The 21,558-nt window shown below is 38.0% G+C and overlaps 1 protein-coding gene across 1 annotated transcript in view; it reads right to left on the bottom strand.

The window, feature by feature from the left end:
* Nucleotides 1-21,558, bottom strand: part of LOC126473410 (E3 ubiquitin-protein ligase HECW2-like) — a 210,555-nt gene that overhangs the window by 161,998 nt on the left and 26,999 nt on the right. Inside the window, exons 5-6 of the mRNA XM_050100432.1 lie at nucleotides 18,467-18,652; nucleotides 7,011-7,300 (exon numbers count right to left, since the gene is read on the bottom strand). Coding sequence (XP_049956389.1) covers nucleotides 7,011-7,300; nucleotides 18,467-18,652 — 476 coding nt within the window. The remainder of the gene's footprint in view (nucleotides 1-7,010; nucleotides 7,301-18,466; nucleotides 18,653-21,558) is intronic.

Below are 21,558 nucleotides of genomic sequence, written 5' to 3'. Positions count from 1 at the left end.
ATAATTCATTTTTTCACTTATTAGCCCGCAATTCTTTTTTCATTCATTAGCTCCGTTGTTTACCTGTAACTATTTACACCGTTTGTTTGAAATCTCGACGTGTCTAACATGTTGTCAGTAGCAGGACTGCCAATTACCGTAACTGTTCATATAAATTGTACGAGGGAGAGCTGGTTTATATAAAGGGAATAGGGATTTGAGTATAGCTGTGTCACTATAATAAAACTGCCCTAAACATTTAAATTAAAAGATACACTTAATACTACTGTATGTCGTTCTGTTCATAAGTTAAAAACTTTAATATCGGGATTAATTGCTGGTTAAAAAAGTCCAAAATCAGATGGAGCTCAGTATTGTGTCTGTTAATATAAACTTCCCATTAGTGATACTTCTACAGCATAAGCTTCAAAACACTTATCACTGCAAAATCATCGGAAGGGGTTGGAGGTATTTATTTGGTACCGTTGCGTTTCTTCAAATGTATGGCAACTCTGCCTTTAGCTTCACTTCCCAGACTGGTTCGTGATTTCTAAATAACTATAAACTCCAACGTAAAGTTCTTACTCATTGTCACACATTGTTACTAACCAGGCAGCAGCCATATTGCGTGCTCGAATAACGTGTGAGGTCCATCAGATTGCCTGGAATTTCCATGGGAAATGCGACCGATCAAAACACACACACACACGTGCGATCTACGAAGCGATCGATCGCTCATGCGACGGATCACAGCGATCCGTCGCTTGTGTGTGGGGTATAAAGACGTATCTAGTTAACAGCTGTTCACTGGCGATACTATAGAGAGCATTAGCTATTTGCTGCCTCCAAGTTCATATGGATCTGTATGGCCACCATCTACAATGCACTGTGAATAAATGCAGCGCTTGGACAACACTTTGTAGTGTTCCGCCATATTAGCGGTACGTTTGAAAGATGTCTGCCTGGCTGTACTAGCGTTTTAACGACACTGAAAAGCTGGTGAGCGTTTGTGGACGACCGTACGCCCGCATCCTAGTCATGTTACTTGGAGTCAATGTACGGTATGTTGGTGATCAAAATATATTTCTTAGTATCTCACTTCATTGATATTTCTACTTTGTGTCATATATTCATGTTTTGATTTTTTTTATTCTGCGTGACTAAACTGTAACTCCAATCCAAACATGTGTGGTAAACCACAGCCTTATGCTTGTTTCACGAGCAAGTAACGTCAGTGGTAACCACAGTGATAGAGAATATTGTTTCTTTGCTAGTAACATGCTTGCAGGTGCATCATTCTGTATCAAGTCTTTCTCGTATATTTTAATTTATTTTCAAAGAAATTTCCGTGTCATCTGTTTTTAACGTGAAAAACTGATTTTTCCTAAATGATGATTTCGAAAGACTGTGGTAGTGATCGAGGTGCCCGCGTCGAGAATGAATCCAGATAACTTCTGACACTAGCTTCGTCAGGACAAGTAACCGTTAATGTCGTTAAGACTACTGACCATCAGGACAAAGGGGGAAGAGTGCGAAGCAGCAGCTGTGCCCGCATAGCCACCATCTGCCGTTGCTTCTGCACCTGCCGCACCACATAACTCCGCTATACTAAAGTCACACTGCCTCGTAAAATTCGTGCGGTCGATAATTGGTGCCATTTCCTTGAATCTGTGCGATCGTTCGCCCCGCCTACCTGGGGAAACAAGCCCATTTAAATGTAAATAATGAGATTCTTTAACGTAACAGACCGTCGATTCCATCAAATCATACGATTTAGAATATTGTTATGCAGCCTAAGCGAACAGAGGAGATACTTTTCCCCAGCAGAGAAAGCTGCAAGGGAGAGGGGGTATCAATGGTGATGTTTCAGTCTGATGTCAGGACAGTAATAAGTGAATGATACTTCATTCTACAAGCTCCAAGCAGAGATAGTCATATCTGTAAATAATTTGCCCAATTATTTCTCTCATTAGTTAGAAACTTACAGTATAGCCTATTCCAGTCGGACAAATTTAGCTGTAAGAACTCTGCTCGTTTCCTATTCTGTTCCACTTCTTAAACTGCTAGTGTCAATAATTTTCACGTCCAAGAAATCATTAAGTTGGTACAGTTTACTTTGCTTCTCGTCACTAAATTAAAGTTATTGGCATTCTTGACTAGAGACATATTGGTATATTTCCTTTGCGTAAAACGAGTATGTTCATGATAAGTGTAGGTGGCTGATGAGAGCATGTGGAGTTTAAATAATGTCTTGTGTTGCTAATGAAATTGCCTGGACAGCTGTGTGTGTTAGCACACTGCTTCTGTGATTTGGGGAGGCACACCAGCCTTGAATGAATCCGCCCTGCGGATAAATGTTGGGGACTGATGTGCCATCCAGCCTGAATGAGGTTTTAGGTGTTTTCTCACACCCAACTAGGTAAGTACCGTGCTGGTACCCCCATCCCACATCAGCCGCACAATTTGCAGACATTTAGAAAATGTTCCCACACATTCACTTAGGATAACATTAGATGCAGACAGATGAAGGACACACATTGCTTCCTGGAGAAAAGGGGTGGATGTAGGAAGGACGTTGGGCCACCTTCTACCACTAACATTGTCAAATCCAAAAATTAACATGCTGACCCCATGAAGACCCAGGATAAAGGTCAGATAAAAGTAGTAGTTTGGGTTACTAATGCTAACGAGAGAGAAGTGAGTGGGAGGATCCCATGCTGGCATGTAGCCTACTACTCTTGAATGCTACCAAAGATACCACCAAGAGCAACATCACCATCCAATGGACTGACAACCATGAACAGTGTCACGTGTCCTTATTTCGTGTGACACTGTTGAGAGATCTGGAATTTAACTCAAGGCAGTGGTGCAAAGTTTGAGGATTAAGAGCTTTACATCACCATCTCTTCTCCCGTTCCTGACCAAATACTGGTGAAGAACATTTCTTCCATCTCTAAGATTTGAACTGCCTACCTCCTGAGTCAAGCACCACCACTCAGTGTGTGTCAGTGACCTCAGCTACACAGCTCAAGTTCTTCTGTCGTTAATCTTACTATACAGCAGTCTGCGGTAACATGCTGCAGACAGAAAAAAAATATTGGTTTGCACAAAGTAAGGAAATAGGCTATATCTGGTGACTATCTACAATTATCATTATGTATTGCTCCAGACACCTTGGTAGACTAACAATATCTTCAAAATATATTTAACTCAAAGTATCTAGCAAGTACCACAATACAGTCTTAATGTAACACAGATGCCATCAAAACAGTAATAGGATATAAGAAGTAATGGTAGTATTTGTAGTAGCAGCAGCTTTATGTATCCGCAGCTGTATGTATCCGTAGGTTACTTCGACAACAATATTGGGCCTATAGGTTATTTGCTTCACTGTGTCTGCCTGTCAGTTTTTGTAATCCAAGCTAGTCAGTTCTGATCCTTGTCATTTACAAGCCAGTGACAGTGGTAACTGTCCTTAATGGTAACACCTCGAGTGGGTTGACACAGAGGTTATGACATTAAACCTGCATTCGGAAGAATGGCAATTCAAATCCTCATTCGACAATCCTGATTTATGTTTTCTATGGTTTTTTTGAAAAGACACTGCCAATTTCCTTCTCAGATCTGAATGTGTAATCTGACCTGACATGTTAAACCCTAATTTTCCACCGAGCGAGGTGGCGCAGTGGTTAGCACGCTGGACTCGCATTCGGGAGGACGACGGTTCAATCCCGTCTCCGGCCATCCTGATTTAGGTTTTCCGTGATTTCCCTAAATCGCTTCAGGCAAATACCGGGATGGTTCCTTTGAAAGGGCACGGCCGACTTCCTTCCCCATCCTTCCCTCATCCGAGCTTGCGTTCCGTCTCTAATGACTTCGTTGTCGACGGGACGTTAAACACTAATCTCCTCCTCCTCCTCCTCCTAATTTTCCTTCCTTCTTAGTGGTAACAGTTTCACCCAAATGTAAATCCTCATGGTCAACTACTGGCACATTGGCCTGTAGAAGACCAGTATTTATCTGGTCCATTTTCAACACACTGACATAGAGTTGAAAGCATGTTGGATAAAGACCATACTGAAATTCACCATCTAACCTCTGTGTTCACACAAGCAGCCATCAGGAACATGATATCAGGTCAACAACTCCTAAAAATGCCAATGTAGATCTGCTAATGCAGCACAAGAAGCTCAGAACATACAATTGCTTCCTTTTTGTTGAGCAGTGTCCAGTAAGTTGGAACATTTTTAAACAGATACGAGATTGCAATGGTTTTTCACCCATTTTCGTTGTGCCCTATTTAGAATGGACATGACATCAGAGTTCCAGATATTTATAATAACTTCGATGAATGCCATAGCAGATGTGACGCAGTCTATTGTAACAGTTTCATAGTGCTCCACTGAATACCAGTGCAACCTCAAGTACAAAACAGCTTTTGGACCAACATGGAATATGGTCTGTGATTCAAAATTACTGGGGCTCAATCTTCAAGGGGGCCATAGAAATAAAACTCAATAGTGGTACAGGCTACGCACTCAGTAATGCATGGAAGAGAGCTCTCAATACAGATAGATTACAGTTTAATAAGAGTTATAAAACAGTGGGGCACGAATTATCATTCGTGCTAATACAATCTTCGGTCACAGGAAGCACAACAACCATATTCTCACGGGATTCCCATAATTTCTATGACAATCAATTCAATTCGTGACACGGAAGATTAAGAACGTTCTTGAAAGTTTCCTTCTAGAGTGGTAAGTTTACTGCATATTTCATGCAAGAAATCACAATGAAAGTTCTTATGGTTTAACTTTACACTTCACTTTTCGTCCACAATTAAAGTAGGAAAGATGTGGAATGGTAGGGAAAAAGTATGTCTCCTATTTTCCACCTTTTACACTTTCCTCCCACCAAAAGTTTTTCAAATAAGAAAATTAAACAAGCTGTTCTTATTTTTGGATCTATCTTTCAGTTCTGTTAAAGTTTCTTCTTCTCAGCAATCGTTAAGTAAATGCTTGTTTATAGTCCAACAGTTAAGTATAAAGCCCTCTTGTATCTCAAATATTACTTACATTTCACTCCCAGATTTCAGTCTTGTACTGATCACATTAGACTTTGAGTAGTGTCACAGCCTTATGAAAATGACATGAAGTGTGTTCTGACAAACTCAAATCAACGGGATGTGTTGCAACAGCCAACAAACAAAAGGATTTATAAATTACTCAGTACAATGTTTTGCAGGAATACAATACTCTGCTGTTGAATAATGAAAGTGTTGAGTCATTGACAGGTACATAAAAACAAATGAAAACTTTATTCCTAAATTATTATTACCGAGAAGTGAACAAGAAAGGGCTATATAATTTTGGTGAGAGAAAATCTGACAATTTTTTTTTTATAGCTTGGAGGATAATTAACATAAAATCAAACTCTAAACTACTATCAAAAATACATATTGTCTAACAGAAATCGGGTGTTGAATATAAAGTGTAAGGGTACAAACTCTTTGTGTCATTCCAGTCTACATAAGGAAAGCAAGTTGATACTTTTTCAGTTACAGAACCATGATACGTTATTATTAATATTGGTTCTATTACATTGTGAATATCGAAGTTTCCTCTGAGTCGTGGAGCAACGGTGGCGCTCTATAGACAAATTTGGACAACAGGTGCAGGCTATAGGTTCCAGTTGGTCAAGTGGCTGGATCGAGGTTTTGAAAGAATAGACAAAGAGAAAGTGCAATGATGACTTTGATTGAAAGTAATAGCATTGAAAAGAAGCTATTGGAAAACAGCTGAAAAAGTTGAAAACAAGTAAGTTGCCCGGCCCAGATGGAATCCTAATTAAGTTTTAGAGAAAGTGCTCTTCGGCATTGCCCCATACTTAGCTTGCGTTTATTGTGAAATTGTGAATCTCTCACCGAGCAGAAAGTCCCATGTGACTGGAAAAATTCAGTCTGCCTTTTCTAACACAGTATCCTGTAAACCCCAGATGAATTTGAAAGAGGTAGATAATGTTTCCTTAGATTTCTGGAAATCATTTGCCACACTGCAGACTGTTAACGAATATTCAAACAGACAGATTCTCCAATATGTGAGCGGCTCAGACTTTTTAAACATTAGAACCCAGTACATTGTCTGAGACAATGACTGTCCATCAGAAACTGGGAGCGCCCCAGGGAAATGTAATAGGACGACTCTTGTTCTCTATACATAACCAGTCTGATGGATAGGATGAGCAGCAGTCTATGATTGTTTGCTGATGGTGCTGTAGTGTATGGGAAAGTGTTATCTCTGAATTATTGTAAGAGGATAGAGAATGACTTTGATAGAATATCTATTTGGTGTGATGTATGGTAACTTGTTCTGTTGTGGAAAAATGTAAGTTAATGAAGTTCATCAGGAAAAACAATGTTGTGATGTTAGAAATCAGTGTTAGTGGTGTACTGTTTGACAGAGTCATGTAAATTCTGTATCTAGACCTAACACTGTAAAGCAACATGAAATGGAACAAGCACATAAGATCAGTTGTAGGAAGGGTAAATGGTCAACATTCATTTGTTGGGAGAGTTCTAGGAAAGTGTAGCTCATCTCTTAAGGAGACCACATACAGAACATTAGTGCAATACATTCTTGAGTACTGAACAAGTGTTAGGGACCCCACCAGGTCGTATTTAAGGAAGACACCAAAGCAATTCAGAGACGTGCTGCTAGATTTGTTACGGGTAGTTTTGATCAACGTGCAAGTATTATGGAAATGCTGCATGACTTCTCATCCTGTCAAAAGCTTGCATATATATTTTCTGTAGCTGATGAGAGACTGTGTAAGGAAATGCTAGTTCTTTTGTATAAGTAATAATACTTACATTTGCCAATGGCCATTAAAAAAAGGCTTGGAAATCTGAACAATTATGAGTTCACTAGAGCTTTTGAATGCAAACTGCTGCAATAGGAGCTACAATTGCATTCTGGTATTGCATTATATACAGAACAGACATGTCTCCCATACTGTGTTAAAGCTATTCTTACCTGAGTAGAATGGTGAGGTCTATGTCATCACTTAAACGATCCAGTGCTTGTGTGCCATCAACACGAACAGCATTTACTTTGTCACGCAAAGCTTGTGAAGTTCCCATGGCTGGATGTCTCTCCTTCAGGATGTCGACAATGTTTGGCTGTCGTAAGAAAGCTACCACTTTCTCATTGTAAGCAGTTGGAATTTCAGGTGTTGGCATAACACGAGCGATACTTGCAGCATTTAGGCCAAGGTTTGGCCCACAGAGGCAACTCACAGGTGGTCGTGGTGGTGGAATAGGTGCCTGTAAACCATGCAGTACAATTTTATTCCTGTTCAGTTTTCATAAAACTGTTGATGTAATGCAAAATTATATTTGCTGCAAAGCAAAGTAGTGATGTTGCATATGTTTGCTACAATATGCATGCAATCAACGAGCTGGTTATTTTGGTAAATATCAGTGAAAGAACGAACGAAAGTGAAGTTTAAATGGGGAGGATGTAATGGGCAGGAATAAAATGCATGATATGAATTTTAACATTTTAAAAGTACAATCTTTTAATTTTTAAGAATACTGTGTCCTTACAGTGAAAAACAGCTGATGTTTTAAAAGGAAAATTTTAACAGCTGAATGACTCAAAAGATCTACTTGAAGCACTTATTCTCTGGTACATCATTAGTTTCTCCATTACAATTTCTCCTCACTCCTGTTTTCATCTGGCTCAGCAACTGTTGTTCATGTCCTATTCATGATGTTGAAACTATGTTGTCCAGTTTACATCACAATTATCTTTCCTCTCATAAACATTAATTCTTACTCATTGGCAATCCTAAATCCGAGAGTTGAGAAATATCTGGGTAGACTCGTACAATTTTTCACCAAATATTTAAGCTAGAACACGGGAGCATGAAAAATGTAGTCATACTGAAAATGTGTGTGTGTGTACAGAATTAAGCTCATTTTGGCAAAGAAAAGATATTTTTCTGCTGAATTGAGAACAAAGTTTTCAAGTGTCATCATCATCATCATTTAAGACTGATTATGCCTTTCAGCGTTCAGTCTGGAGCATAGGCCCCCTTATAAAATTCGTCCATGATCCCCTATTCACTGCTAACATTGGTGCCCCTTCTGATGTTTAGCCTATTACTTCAAAATCATTCTTAACCGAATCCAGGTACCTTCTCCTTGGTCTGCCCTGACTCCTCCTACCCTCTACTGCTGAACCCATGAGTCTCTTGGGTAACCTTGCTTCTCCCATGCGTGTAACATGACCCCACCATCTAAGCCTGTTCGCCCTGACTGCTACATCTATAGAGTTCATCCCCAGTTTTTCTTTGATTTCCTCATTGTGGACACCCTCCTGCCATTGTTCCCATCTACTAGTGCCTGCAATCATCCTAGCTACTTTCATATCCGTAACCTCAACCTTGTTGATAAGGTAACCTGAATCCACCCAGCTTTCGCTCCCATACAACAAATTTGGTCGAAAGATTGAACGGTGCACAGATAACTTAGTCTTGGTACTGACTTCCTTCTTGCAGAACAGAGTAGATTGTAGCTGAGCGCTCACTGCATTAGCTTTGCTACACCTCGCTTCCAGTTCTTTCACTATGTTGCCATCCTGTGAGAATATGCATCCTAAGTACTTGAAACTGTCCACCTGTTCTAACTTTGTTCCTCCTATTTGGCACTCAACCGGTTTATATTTCTTTCCCACTGACATTACTTTCGTTTTGGAGATGCTAATCTTCATACCATAGTCCTTACATTTCTGATCTAGCTCTGAAATATTACTTTGCAAACTTTCAATCGAATCTGCCATGACAACTAAGTCATCTGCATATGCAAGACTGCTTATTTTGTGTTCACATATCTTAATCTCACCCAGCCAGTCTATTGTTTTCAACATATGATCCATAAATAATATGAACAACAGTGGAGACAGGTTGCAGCCTTGTCTTACCCCTGAAACTACTCTCAACCATGAACTCAATTTACCGTCAACTCTAACTGCTGCCTGACTATCCATGTAAAGACCTTTAATTGGTTGCAAAAGTTTGCCTCCTATTCCATAATCTCGTAGAACAGGCAATAACTTCCTCCTAGGAACCCGGTCATATGCCTTTTCTAGATCTATAAAGCATAGATACAATTCCCTGTTCCACTCATAACACTTCTCCATTATGCATATTTTAATCACATGATGGCAGTGTTATTATTTTCATAAATTGAAGCAAATGGTTCTGAATGAATTACATGTTTGCTCTTTGGCAAGGCAGTAACATCACAAAGCACGGACTTGTTTGATAAACCCAAGGAAGGGCATCTGCCGTATGCTAATAAAAAGTAAGTCATAATAAAAACAAAATGCACACCCGTATACTTCTTGTATAGTATCAAAGCAACCAATTAAAAAGAAGGTTAAGCTGTCATCATCCCAAAGATTTGTTTGTGCACTACAGTGCTTTACTATGGGTGGTTCTATTGGAAGTGGTAGCTATTGCCATCATCTAGCCTTTGAACTGAATTACCCAGACAGTTAATTGAGGAACACTCAGTTTAATGTGTATTTCGAACCATGGTTGAAACTTAGCATTTTTCATGCTAAGAAATGTTGCCGTAGCCTGGCATTTAACCACTAAACTACCATTTTTTGCAGTATTATGATGAACGAAAAGGCTGTTCCTAACCCATGGGACAGAAACTGTTGTGTGAGCAGTGTACAGACCAGGAAATCATTTGTCAGATGTTTAACTTTCAAAACCATTAGTTCCTCTTCTGAAGGCAAAGAAAAAAATAGCAAAGGATTTAGAGAAACATAATCAGTTTTGCAATTTACAATTCAGTATAATTAGTAATTATAACAAAGATTGTACAAAATTATTCAATTGGTTGGGATAATGGGATGATAATTAGACATTGTGTTTCAGAAGTTCTCAAATGTTTTGTTCATGCCTCCATTGTACTTTTAATATAGACATTCAGGAATAAGGTTTTTATTTGCATATGTATGTAAACACACAGAAATGGATGATAATCATATATTTTTAAACAATAGTATGATGCAAATACCTCTCTTCAAACATAGCAATAAGAGACAAGAAGAATTAAGCATTTGAACTTACATACAGCTGTGGACCATTGACTGTGTCTGTTCTTTCAGACATGCAAGTAAAATTAAGCAGCTACACAGATTTAGGCCTACAATTAAAAAAAATAATAATAAGAAGAAAGGCAACCATTCACCTATGGCGATTGATGTATGGAGCATGGAAACATATAACAGAAAACAGTATTTACAATAGCTTTCAAGCTCTTGCTCTTTTTATGGTAAAAGTACACACACACACACACACACACACACACACACACACACACACACACACACACACACACACAAAAATATATACTCCCGCAGCTATGGAGTGAATATCTGGGTGTCTGTGTGTACTTTCATGTAAACTCCTTCAGCTGTGGAGTGTATGTTTGGGTGTCTGTGTGATTGTGTGTATAAATGTCTGTACTTTTACTAGAAAAAAGGCCAAGAGCAAGAAAGCTAGTGTGAATACTGCTTTCTGTTACATGTTTCTACACTCCACACCAGTTCACTATATGAAAGTGGTTGTCTTTCCCCTATTTCATGTATTGTTCAAACCAGGAATTTCTATTACTGTTACATGTTTCTAAAAATCTAAACTGTGAAGAAAGTGTGATATGAAAAGATGTGCTGAGATAATAACTTAATAAATTTTACACTGCTCTGAATTTCTGGGAGTATCCTCTACAAATGTTAACACTAACAGCGTTGTGCTTAACACGTGCATTTGGTAAATGAAGTATTACTGGCTTAAAAATTTGAAGAAAAACCATGCGTTGTTCTGAAACCTCCATTTCTGGGACACCTTGAGCAAAACTTGATGTATGCCTCATCTTCAAATTTTATTATTTGTGGATGAAGCTATCCTTGATGTATTTCTTTTCTTCTCTGCAGTGTGCAATTTTTCTGCCAACTGGTTAATTGTGAACAGAGTTAAACAAGATTTGATCATTAGACCTCTGTTTCTGAAGATTATCATTTAATGTAAGTCAATGCAACAATGGAAACAGTAAATCATGTTTTAAGAGGGTCATTAAGCTCTTCGTGTTGTAACTATGGATGAGAATTCCAACTGAAAGAAGCACTTTCCGAATCTTCTTCAGTATCTAAGCCCAGCAATTTCCTTATTTTGTGGCATGTCGCTGAGACAAATGAATTGGACACTTAAGATATTTGACTTGTGCTTCACTAATATTTTATGGAGTACTATTCTGGGTTAACTCGTGTTTCAGAAATAATGTTCACTTTTGATCTCGTTGTAGTGCACTCCAGCACAAAAACAGAAATAAAGTTTTCATTGCATAAAAATGGGTACCATAGAAATAATACCTGACACATGATAGCCGACACCAGCTTGTAGACAACTTTTTAGTAAATTAAATATTTTAGTAATGATTTGAATGCACACATAATCTCTAATGACATTTGCTCTAAATCATTCAAAACAGTTCAAACTGCATAACAACTATCTGTGATGGAAAAATAACCTGAAGTACTTTTGAATAAACCAGACTTTGGCTCAAACAAAGATTAATTGCACTGCAGTAAACATTTTTGATTGCATGCCCAATGATTCAAAATGGATGCATTCAGCAAAATTCGCATAAAAAGCAGACAAAATGTTTCTTCATGGCAGCTTTCTCCATTTTGTAGATAAATTTTCATTGATAGATTAGTAGCATACATAATGTAAAAGAATAGTATTTTTAATGGTGCTCATCTCAATTACTCTGTAATGAATTAAATAAGCCACCACAATATAAAGATGTAGATACCTTCTTTCCAGTTGTTATATTTCCTTAACTGGCATTACAAAGCACTGTACAATATGACGGCATGGTCTTGCATTTATCTGTATTAGCAGAGGCAGTCATTTAATTAACTTACATTACGCATTTAAATGATAGCTTTAAATGATCTGAACAATTTTCAACAACATAGGAAAAGATATATTGCTATTTACGTTAAAGATAACATGCTAGGTTGCAGACAGGCACAATTAAAATATACTTACACTAAGCTTTTGGCCACAGCCTTCATTGGAAAATGAGAAACACACACCATTCATTCACACAAATAAAGCACACTTCAAGCACACAAGACTGCCAGCTGTGGCAGTAGCACTTTGAGGGTGTCTAGCTTCATTACAACTAAAGTTCATTGAACCTGCTTGGCTTACTAAAGTTGATTAACCGAGTATGGTGAGATACTATAATCGCAAAAAACAGTGCTGAGCATTTTAAGGGTGTCTGTATTGAAACTGTTACTAAAATTGCCTCATGGTCACTAACACCAGTGACTACTAAAGCACAAATAAAGAAAACTACGAGTAGGATTTACATGGCCCAAGTTGCCAGAGTTGTTAGTCATGAGTGCGTGAGATGTGCTTGCTTTATTGAATGAATGGTGTGCGTTTCTCTTTTTCTGATGAAGGCTGTGGCTGAAAGCTTATGTGTAAGTGTCTTTCAAGTGTATCTGTCTGCAACTTACATGTTATCTTTACAGTAAGTAGCAATGTATCTTTTCCTACACTGATGATATTCCTACCTGGAGTTTCCATTGTTTGAACAGTTTTTAAGCAGCGCAAGGCTACTTTTCTAAACTAGATCAAAGAAGTAAAAATTGAACAAATAAAAACAATTTCTTGTAGATAATTTTTCATTATTGAGTATTTAATTGCAAGAATAAAAACTGAGGCATATGCTAGTGAAACAGACAGCCTAAAAATGCCTTTCATGACCAAGAACATGCTAGTGAAATGTATAAAGGAAGAAGTTGCAGCACATTATATGTCACAAAAGAAAATTACGCTCTTTAAACATATCTTAGCCTTTGCATTGCATGAGGTATAGTCTCATGGAAACAAGAGTTTCTTTTTTACAGAAGCATTCTTACGCCGTCCCACATATTATATGCAAGCCGGAAATTCACTGATTGTGCAACACTGAACTAATGCAACACAGTCAAGCTACTAATGGAATACGAAAGGTAGATCTAATAGTTTACAAGCCATGCATGAAAGACTGAGAAGATGAAACATGTTAGGCACTGGATATGTTAACTTACACGGCCATGACCCAGCTCCTCCTCACCCGCACTTCGGCTACGTCGCCGAGCACCAGGCAGGAACAGTTTGTGGGGATTCAAGTAGGGGGACTCAGTTGGCAGGCGAGGGTCAATGAAAGTTGTCGTCTTGGTTGTGTGGTCGATGAAGAATTGCTACAATATGCAACACAGCATACATGCTACTATCAAACCACCAGTTCCCAAGCAGCTAAATATTCATTGACAACAGTACTTGTTCAGTTAAACATGCTTCAGCCAGCATCCCTGACACGCACACAAACATACTCACTTAACACAATTTTTATTTTAGAAAGATTGTTATAGGAGACTCTCTGTATTAGTAGTTACGGATTGCAAATAACTGACATGCAGCTGTTAGTGATTATAATTTCTTTAGTACAATATACAGAATACATATTCATGTTGAAAAGTCACAGCAAGGCAAAGCCTTGTTTTCCTATCTAATTGACAAGTATTATTAAAAATTTATCAAACACTCTTAAAGGAACTTTCTTAAAATCTGTACTCATCTGTTAAGAAGATGCACTTATGATTCCACATCCTGATTTAAGAATGAAGCTTTCAATGAATTTGAAGATTTGCTGTATTGTAATCAACATCAAAAGAAAAAATGTGTTATGTGAATCACCAAGAAAAGTATGCAGATTAAAAAAAATCATGTGACAGACCATAAGAAGAAACTTTTACACACATTCTCATTGCAATATCATTATCACCATAGAGACCATAACAAACAGGAAATGTATACCGAATAGGAAGATGAATAAATATCACATTAAACCAGAATATAGTATTACTGATAGCCCATAATGCAGTTCAACATCTTGGTGTACAGGACAGTTAAAATAAGCTTCTGTAAGTTAAAGGAACCATTCTAAAGATGAAGACAGTAATGTTTGTGTGGTATACAGTAGACTTTCTCATCTTGCTCATACAGCTGGTAATTTTCAGTTGTATACATGTTATCATTACACTCACATTTCCTACAAATGTTCCTATTATTGTTCTGAATTCATGGTTTTATATCCTGTCTTCCAAGAAGCTTGAGAAAATTATACATATAATTTTATGACCGCTATATATAAAAAATGAATCAATTTTATTGATTTCATGACATCAAAGGAATGGATGCAATGGGGATAAATTCAATGAAGATGAAGATGAAATATCATGAAATGATGTTAGTGAAGCAACATTCTTCAGTTCTGAAATCCACTGTAATGTCTGGAGGCATGCTCAGATAGCCTTATGGTTAAGGGGAGTAATCACAGAATGCAGAAAATCCAGGTCTGGTACACATTTTCCATATCATGAAATATTCGTTACATAGGAGTACAGATTTTCTGAGTGTTAATTTTCGACTATCATTTAATTTAATTGATATTGTCCCTATTACCTCCATTCATTTCATGTCAATAGAACTAATTCTATTAATATACAATGCTTGATAAAGAAAGTGAAGTATGCAGACATTGTTGGATCTCAGTGTAACTCTGTACACACACACACACACACACACACACACACACACACACACACACACACACACACGACTGGAAGGCATGTAAATAGTTGCCGCTCTCCGTGGTAGACAGAACGGCCTCGTGAGTGTTTTAATATTGTTCACATTTAGTGTTGTTACCATGCCTTGCCAGGTATATAATAGGCATAAACAGTGTCAGATGTTGACTGATCACTGTGAAGGACAGGAGCTGCCACATTCTCATGTGAGATATCATCATCAGCTTCTGGTAGTTTGAAGGTACATCATTGTGGGGCTCCATTTGGCCGGCTGATTGAATCGTGCAATATCCAGGTTTCTGTAGCATAGAATGTGACTGTGGCCAAATGTTGGACTTCATGAGAAGGTTAGGGCAGGCATGCTCATCGTCAAGGTTCCAGTTGACCACATCTGACCACCATAAAGAAGGATTGCCATATTCTGCACCAAGGCCAATGTAACCCCTTAACATCTACACCTACCATCTGAGAACAGGTAATGGGCTCCCACAATAATCTGTGTCAACACCCACCATGGTTGGAGACTAGAGACAGCTGGACTAGGGAATTACTATCCCATGCCTTGGCTGCCATTAACATTAAAACACAAATGGCTGCATTTGGAGGGATGCTAATACCATGAAGCATTAACTACTGGTGAAAAAGGTTACATTGTGTTCAGTGTTGAATTGCATTTCTGCACTGCCTTGTATGACTATTGCTGCAAGTATGGCGGTAACCTGGGGAGAGGTCCCATTCTTCCAGTGTTCCATCCACAGCAGTGTTATTTCTGGCATCATGGTATGGGGAGCATTGGGTATGACTTCAGGTAACAGCTCATAGATACTGAGGGAAGGCTGATGGCACTGCTGTATATCACCGACACCCTGCACCCTCATGTGCTCTCTCATATGCGACAGTATCATGGTGCCATTTTTCAATGGGAAACTTCTCTTCCACACATGAGACATATGTCTATGAACTGTCTGCATGATGTTGAGGTATTCCTTTGGCCTAAATCTGTCCTTGATACAATGTGTGGGACCAGGTTGGATTTCAGCTCCATCCCAGTGCCAGTATCCACAATATCAAGGACCAGTTAAAACAGTTGAAGGCCAACTTGCCTCAGGAGAGGATACAATGGCTTTATGACTCCCTTCTCAACTGTGTCAGTGTGTGCATCCAGGCCAGAGGGGGTACAATGTCATACTGAGAAGTGGGCTCAAACTGTCAGTAAATTTGATTCAGTTTTGTAATCACCACACTCAACTTGTGAAGTGTCATTTCATTTTCTCCTCCTCCTCTTGGCTCCTCCACTCTTTTTGTCAGGCAGGGTCAATTAATAGCATAACAAATAATTGTAACTAGGGTATAGAATGGCTGCTAACTGAATGGACAAAATTGTGTTTTATGTTCACATTTGCACTGTTATATATTGTAAGAAAGCAGCATGTCTGTAAAATGTATTATGTTAAATTTGAAAAACAATGAAACATATGTCGAATGTGGACAAAGCTTTTGATTGTATGGTTGATAATGCTTTAGGTCAAAAGTAAACTACTGATTTCATGAGTAAATTCTGCTGTGTACACAATAATTCAGACATTATGCTGCATGTTCCACAGGAACTTGTCCAATTGTCTGGACAGAGTCGAATCCCAGAAATGTTCGTTCTGCTACTGTTGACTAATGAGGAGAAACAATAGCACACTAAAGTTGGCAAGAAGTTCAAAAACAGATTGACAACTCACTTATCTTCTGAATATTATTACAAAATGAAATGGAAAGACTGACCTCTGGCTGATTTCAAAAAGCTTTGACTTTCCTCATTATAATTATTCTGATTTAATGCCTTAAGGTGACCAAGGCTGAAGGATAAAAACATATGTAATGTATGAAAAATTTCCCACATCATGATAATGCATGGAGGTAACTTTTTTACTCTGAGCAACAGTATCCACTGCAAATTATTCCCATGTCTTTGAGCTTTGCCTGCAACAGTTTACCAAGTGAGTCATCCATGTATGACCCATGGCCTGACCTGCAGCTCCAGTATGCATGTGCTTTCTCTTTTGCAGCAAACATCTCAGGTTCATATAGAAATCCAATTTTTTGGTGACCATTTTTTATCTTCAAAAGTCACCAGAGTCTACTTCGTAGTTCTATATAATAATGAGAAAGTTGACAGGGTAAAAATTTGAGACAGTTCAGAAAAAAACTACCATTGATCAGAAAACTCCAGAAATAGCTTCCAGAGAGAGCCCTATACCAGCAAAAACCAGTGAGAATGGGTTATTTGCTCTCAAAAAAGGTAGTTTGAAAGTGATGAAAAGAGTTCAGGTGTAGTAAAACACTCTATAGTGATATGTTATGAGGAATTTTGGGCAGCCACAGGTCCAGACCAAAGTGAAGCAGATACTACTAACAGCTACAGGACAATGACATTTTAGTAAGCAGACCCTGTATGCTGACACAGATACAACTCAATCAAGGAGTGGTAATTATAAAATCAGGGATACGTGTTAATAACATATGTTTTTTTTTGTAGAGTTATGAAAGTGTGTGGTACTCTATAATGACAGCCACTCTGTAATAAATGTTATCTAAGTACAGCTGTAGGAGACATTCATCAATATAAATGGAACAGGAGGGATTGCAGGGACTTGTAATCGATACCTTAGGTCATGAGTATTCCACCTTTCTCCAGCTTTTGTTGTGTCAATAAATCAAAGTGCCTTATCTGAGAATTATGAAATGTATGTGTTAATGTGCATAGCTTTATAGAGCCAATATCGGTACCTAAATCCTTTTTGGCACTAGGTCCACTTTACAGAATGACATGTTCTGATGCCTAAAAAGAGTTTATTGAGAATTATGTGTTGTACTTCATCATTTGTATACTATATTTTTACTGCTTTCTTTGATTTACAGCTTCTGGCTATTTAATGTTTGCTATAGCAATCAACTTGGTGCCTCACAAATTGCAGAGTTTGTTTTGTGTGAGACACAGCCCTTGGAAAAAGGCCTCAAGCATGTCAATTTTCTCTTACATGATGCACTGCCAACATATACTGCTAGGCAGGTTTTTCTTTTTCAGCTCTTATTGCAGGAATCTACTGACTGCATATTTATGAACATTTAGGGGTACAAAGGTCTACCCTGAAGCTGAACCCTGAGTCACATTACCTTTGCCTTTCTTCCTCCTCTTGACTTGGGACGTGAATGATGTACCATGCTTGAGGTACCGTACCTCGAAAGAGTCTTCTCACCAAGAAAATTTCTTTCACTTGTAATATATCACAAGTGCTGGTTAATAAAGATACCTATGACTACTTTGTAAGGATTAGTTCATTGTACTATGGAAATATATCTCACCTCAGGTTTTCTTATGCGGAGTAGTTCCATTATAATTTGTATTCATACTGACATGTATCAAAATGTTCTTTTTTAAATTTAAAGCTGTAAACCATATCTGCAGTTATCTTGAATACTGCAAAAGATTCACTCACTAATTTACTCTAACACGTCTTTGTTAGATAAGTACATATAAGTGACTGGATACGTGGACTTCTTTGTAAGTCGTCAGTGCTCAGTAGTAGTCCATGAATGTTGAAGGAATACAGAAAAAAATCTCTCTCTCTCTCTCACACACACACACACACACACACACACACACACACACACACACACACACACACACACACACATACACACACTGAGGAGAGACGTAGCCAAAAAGTTCTATTTCGTATTGAGAAATTCATTTTTTAATCAGTTCAACATACCTTTCCATTCCGATCAAACTTAGTTTCCCAGCCACGTGGTAGATCCCTCACAACATCAGCAAAGAGGTTGACTAAGCTCACAAGATCACGGTTGTGCTGGTATCTCTCAAATGAATGAGGATCTCTTCGAATCTTTGAAATCATGTGCTTCAGGGAACCATTTCGATTATACATGGCCAGTGCCTCCTGCAACAATGTATTTTTATTAATATAGTACTAATGTGCATGGTACTAAAACAGATTACAATGACTAACCACTTAATGGGAACCAAGATCTTTTTATCTTCTTCTTCTCTTTTTTTTTACTTGGGACAGCCACAGTTACAGTGTATGCTTTGTACAAATTGAAGTTAGTAAATATGGCAATTTCCATTTCTTGCCTGTTAAAAACATGACTGGCATGGCGCAACCATTGTTAATTTGTTCATTTCTGATTAATAGCTAACTAGTTTCCTAGAAGTGGAATTTTATATACCCTGGTAAGCTTCATGTGATAACATGAAATGAGTGCAAAATTGTTCAGGCTTTCGTGGCCACTTGTTGACAAACTGCCTATTGGCTTCTGTCTCGGGTTCTTCGGCCGACGTTCATCTAATGATTTTTCTGACGTTTCGCCAGCATGAGTGGCTGGCATTGTCAAAGCTTCACCCTCCATTGCCGGTGGTGAACTGGAGCCGAGCTCGGGGGCGCAGACTATATGTACCTGGCGCGCCAACGTCCGAGGGCTTCTCCGCTGTCATGAGTGGCATTGAATAACTGCTGGAAATGCATAAACTTAGCTGCACCTACAGTTAGCCTGTTTTTATCAACAAGAATCATTCGATGAATGATGACTACATCAATAGCTATCAAAAGCTGCATGGGATGTTATCAAGACCACCTATGCATAAGTAAGAATAGCAAAATTACTTTTTCTGATGTGAGTGTCAGATTCTAAGTGACAGTGTGGCTTCAAATCCAGTTTGTTGGGAGTGAAAGCAGTTAAATATATTATTTCTTTTGTACTATCATCAGTTGAATAACAATTATTGTTAATGCCATGCCCGTTGATCTCTTGAAGGTATTTGACTCTGTCAGTCACATGAATCTGGTAAAAAAACTCTACTGCTATGGATTTAGAGGCTCAGAACTCTTTGGTCAGGCCATACTGTGATAGTAGACGGCAAATAGTGCAGTTTAACAATAGGAGATTAAATGTCCTTAATGTCATATGGGATGTACCACAAGGTTTTGTGTCTGGACCTTTACTATTTATAATTTGTGTCACCAACTTGCCTAGTATGATGTTGTGTAAACGCACACAATATCCAGATGGCAGTACTTTTGTTACAGCTGGCGAACACTTGACAGCATTAAAGCATCAAAGTAAGAATCATGCCATAGTGTCCAACACATGGTTTGGCATTGATTAACTGTGATGAGAAAACTGTAAATATTCCATTCAGTTTATGTATTAAAAAACATGACACTGAATATGCTTCTACTAAACTTCTTGAGATTCATCTTGACTCAAAATTAACATGGGAAGGTAATATTACACATTTGAGTGCAACATTACCATGTGTCAAACATTATTAAGTAAACTTAAATTTTGTGTTAGTGATAAAACTATTGCCCAATGCCTAGTCTGCATTTTTTCTTCAATCACTTATCATATGGAGTCATATTATGGGGTCATTTCTCTGAAATAAAACCTTATTGTGCAAGAAAAGGCAATTAGAAGCACCTGTGGAGCCAAACACACAGAGTCTTGCAGAATTTATTAAAAAAAACCTGAAAATACCAATTGTTACATCCCTCTATATTTTACTTTTTTTGAGAAACACAAAGGAAAACCAATAGAACTGTTAACTTAAACAGCCTCTTCGTCAATATATTTTAAAAACCAAAGATTGTCACAAACATAAGGATTTACAGTTATTTGATTTTCTTTTTTTCCAGCAAAGGCATGCGGTGTGATAGTTCATTCAGAACCACCATACAAAAGTGGCTTAGGAAAAATGCACTTTATTCAATGGAAAAATTTAAAATGTACTCCAAAGATGGTCTTGTATACTAATATTGATTAATTTATATTGTGTGTGTATATGTAAATATGGTAAGAAAAGTTCTGGCAATATGTAAACAGTTTAAGAGTAAAGGAGACAACTCACTGAATAGTACAAGCATTGAGCCCTCATCAGGCACACAAAAAAGAATGAATACTATGTGTGCTGGGTAGCTCATTAAAGGATCCATCCAAAATCTAGAAAAGTTTTATGCCTCTCAGAGACTTCCACACTTCTGCTTTTCGAAGAGTTGTCTCCTTTACTCCTACATTGTTCTAATGGATATGTAGTGTTTGGTTTCGAAGAAATTATAATATGATAGTTATGGCCTATTGTATCTAAATGGTTCAAATGGCTCTGAGCACTATGCGACTTAATTTCTGAGATCATCAGTCACCTAGAACTTAGAACTAATTAAACCTAACTAACCTAAGGACATCACACACATCCATGCCCGAGGCAGGATTCGAACCTGCGAACTGGAGCGGTCACTCGGCTCCAGACTGTAGCGCCTAGAACCGCACGGCCACTCCGGCTGGCGCCTATTGTATCTCACCATATCTTTCTCACAGTGTATATAAGTATTTGTACCTGTGTATGAATATGTAAACAAAATGGCTACATAAATTGAATTTATATGGTTAAAGATGGACAGTTAAATTATTGAATTATTCATAACAAAATTTTTGGGCTTGTTGCCTTCCAGGAAAGTTTTTGCACCCAAAATATTCTTGAAACTAGCAGCTAGCCGAAACCCAAAGTAGAAACCTCTCTTTGTTCATTTCTTTTGTCATTTCTGACTATGTAGGTTGATGATAATAATAATAATAATAATAATAAAAAAACATTTTTGTATTCAGAGGAGCAAGCTTGTGATTTATCATGTAAATGAACTTTCATGCATTTCTTTTTGTCCTCATGTGGATGATCACATATTTTCCCTTATAGAGAGAATTACAGCACCATTCAGATATTGTGTCTATGTCATTTGTCTGTGACACAGATTCCCATATGGAGGAGACAGAAATAGGCATCCTTGGTGTA

This window comes from Schistocerca serialis, chromosome 4, assembly GCF_023864345.2.
Source record: "Schistocerca serialis cubense isolate TAMUIC-IGC-003099 chromosome 4, iqSchSeri2.2, whole genome shotgun sequence".
Lineage (NCBI taxonomy): Eukaryota > Metazoa > Arthropoda > Insecta > Orthoptera > Acrididae > Schistocerca > Schistocerca serialis.
This window is presented reverse-complemented; position numbering and strand designations above follow the sequence as displayed.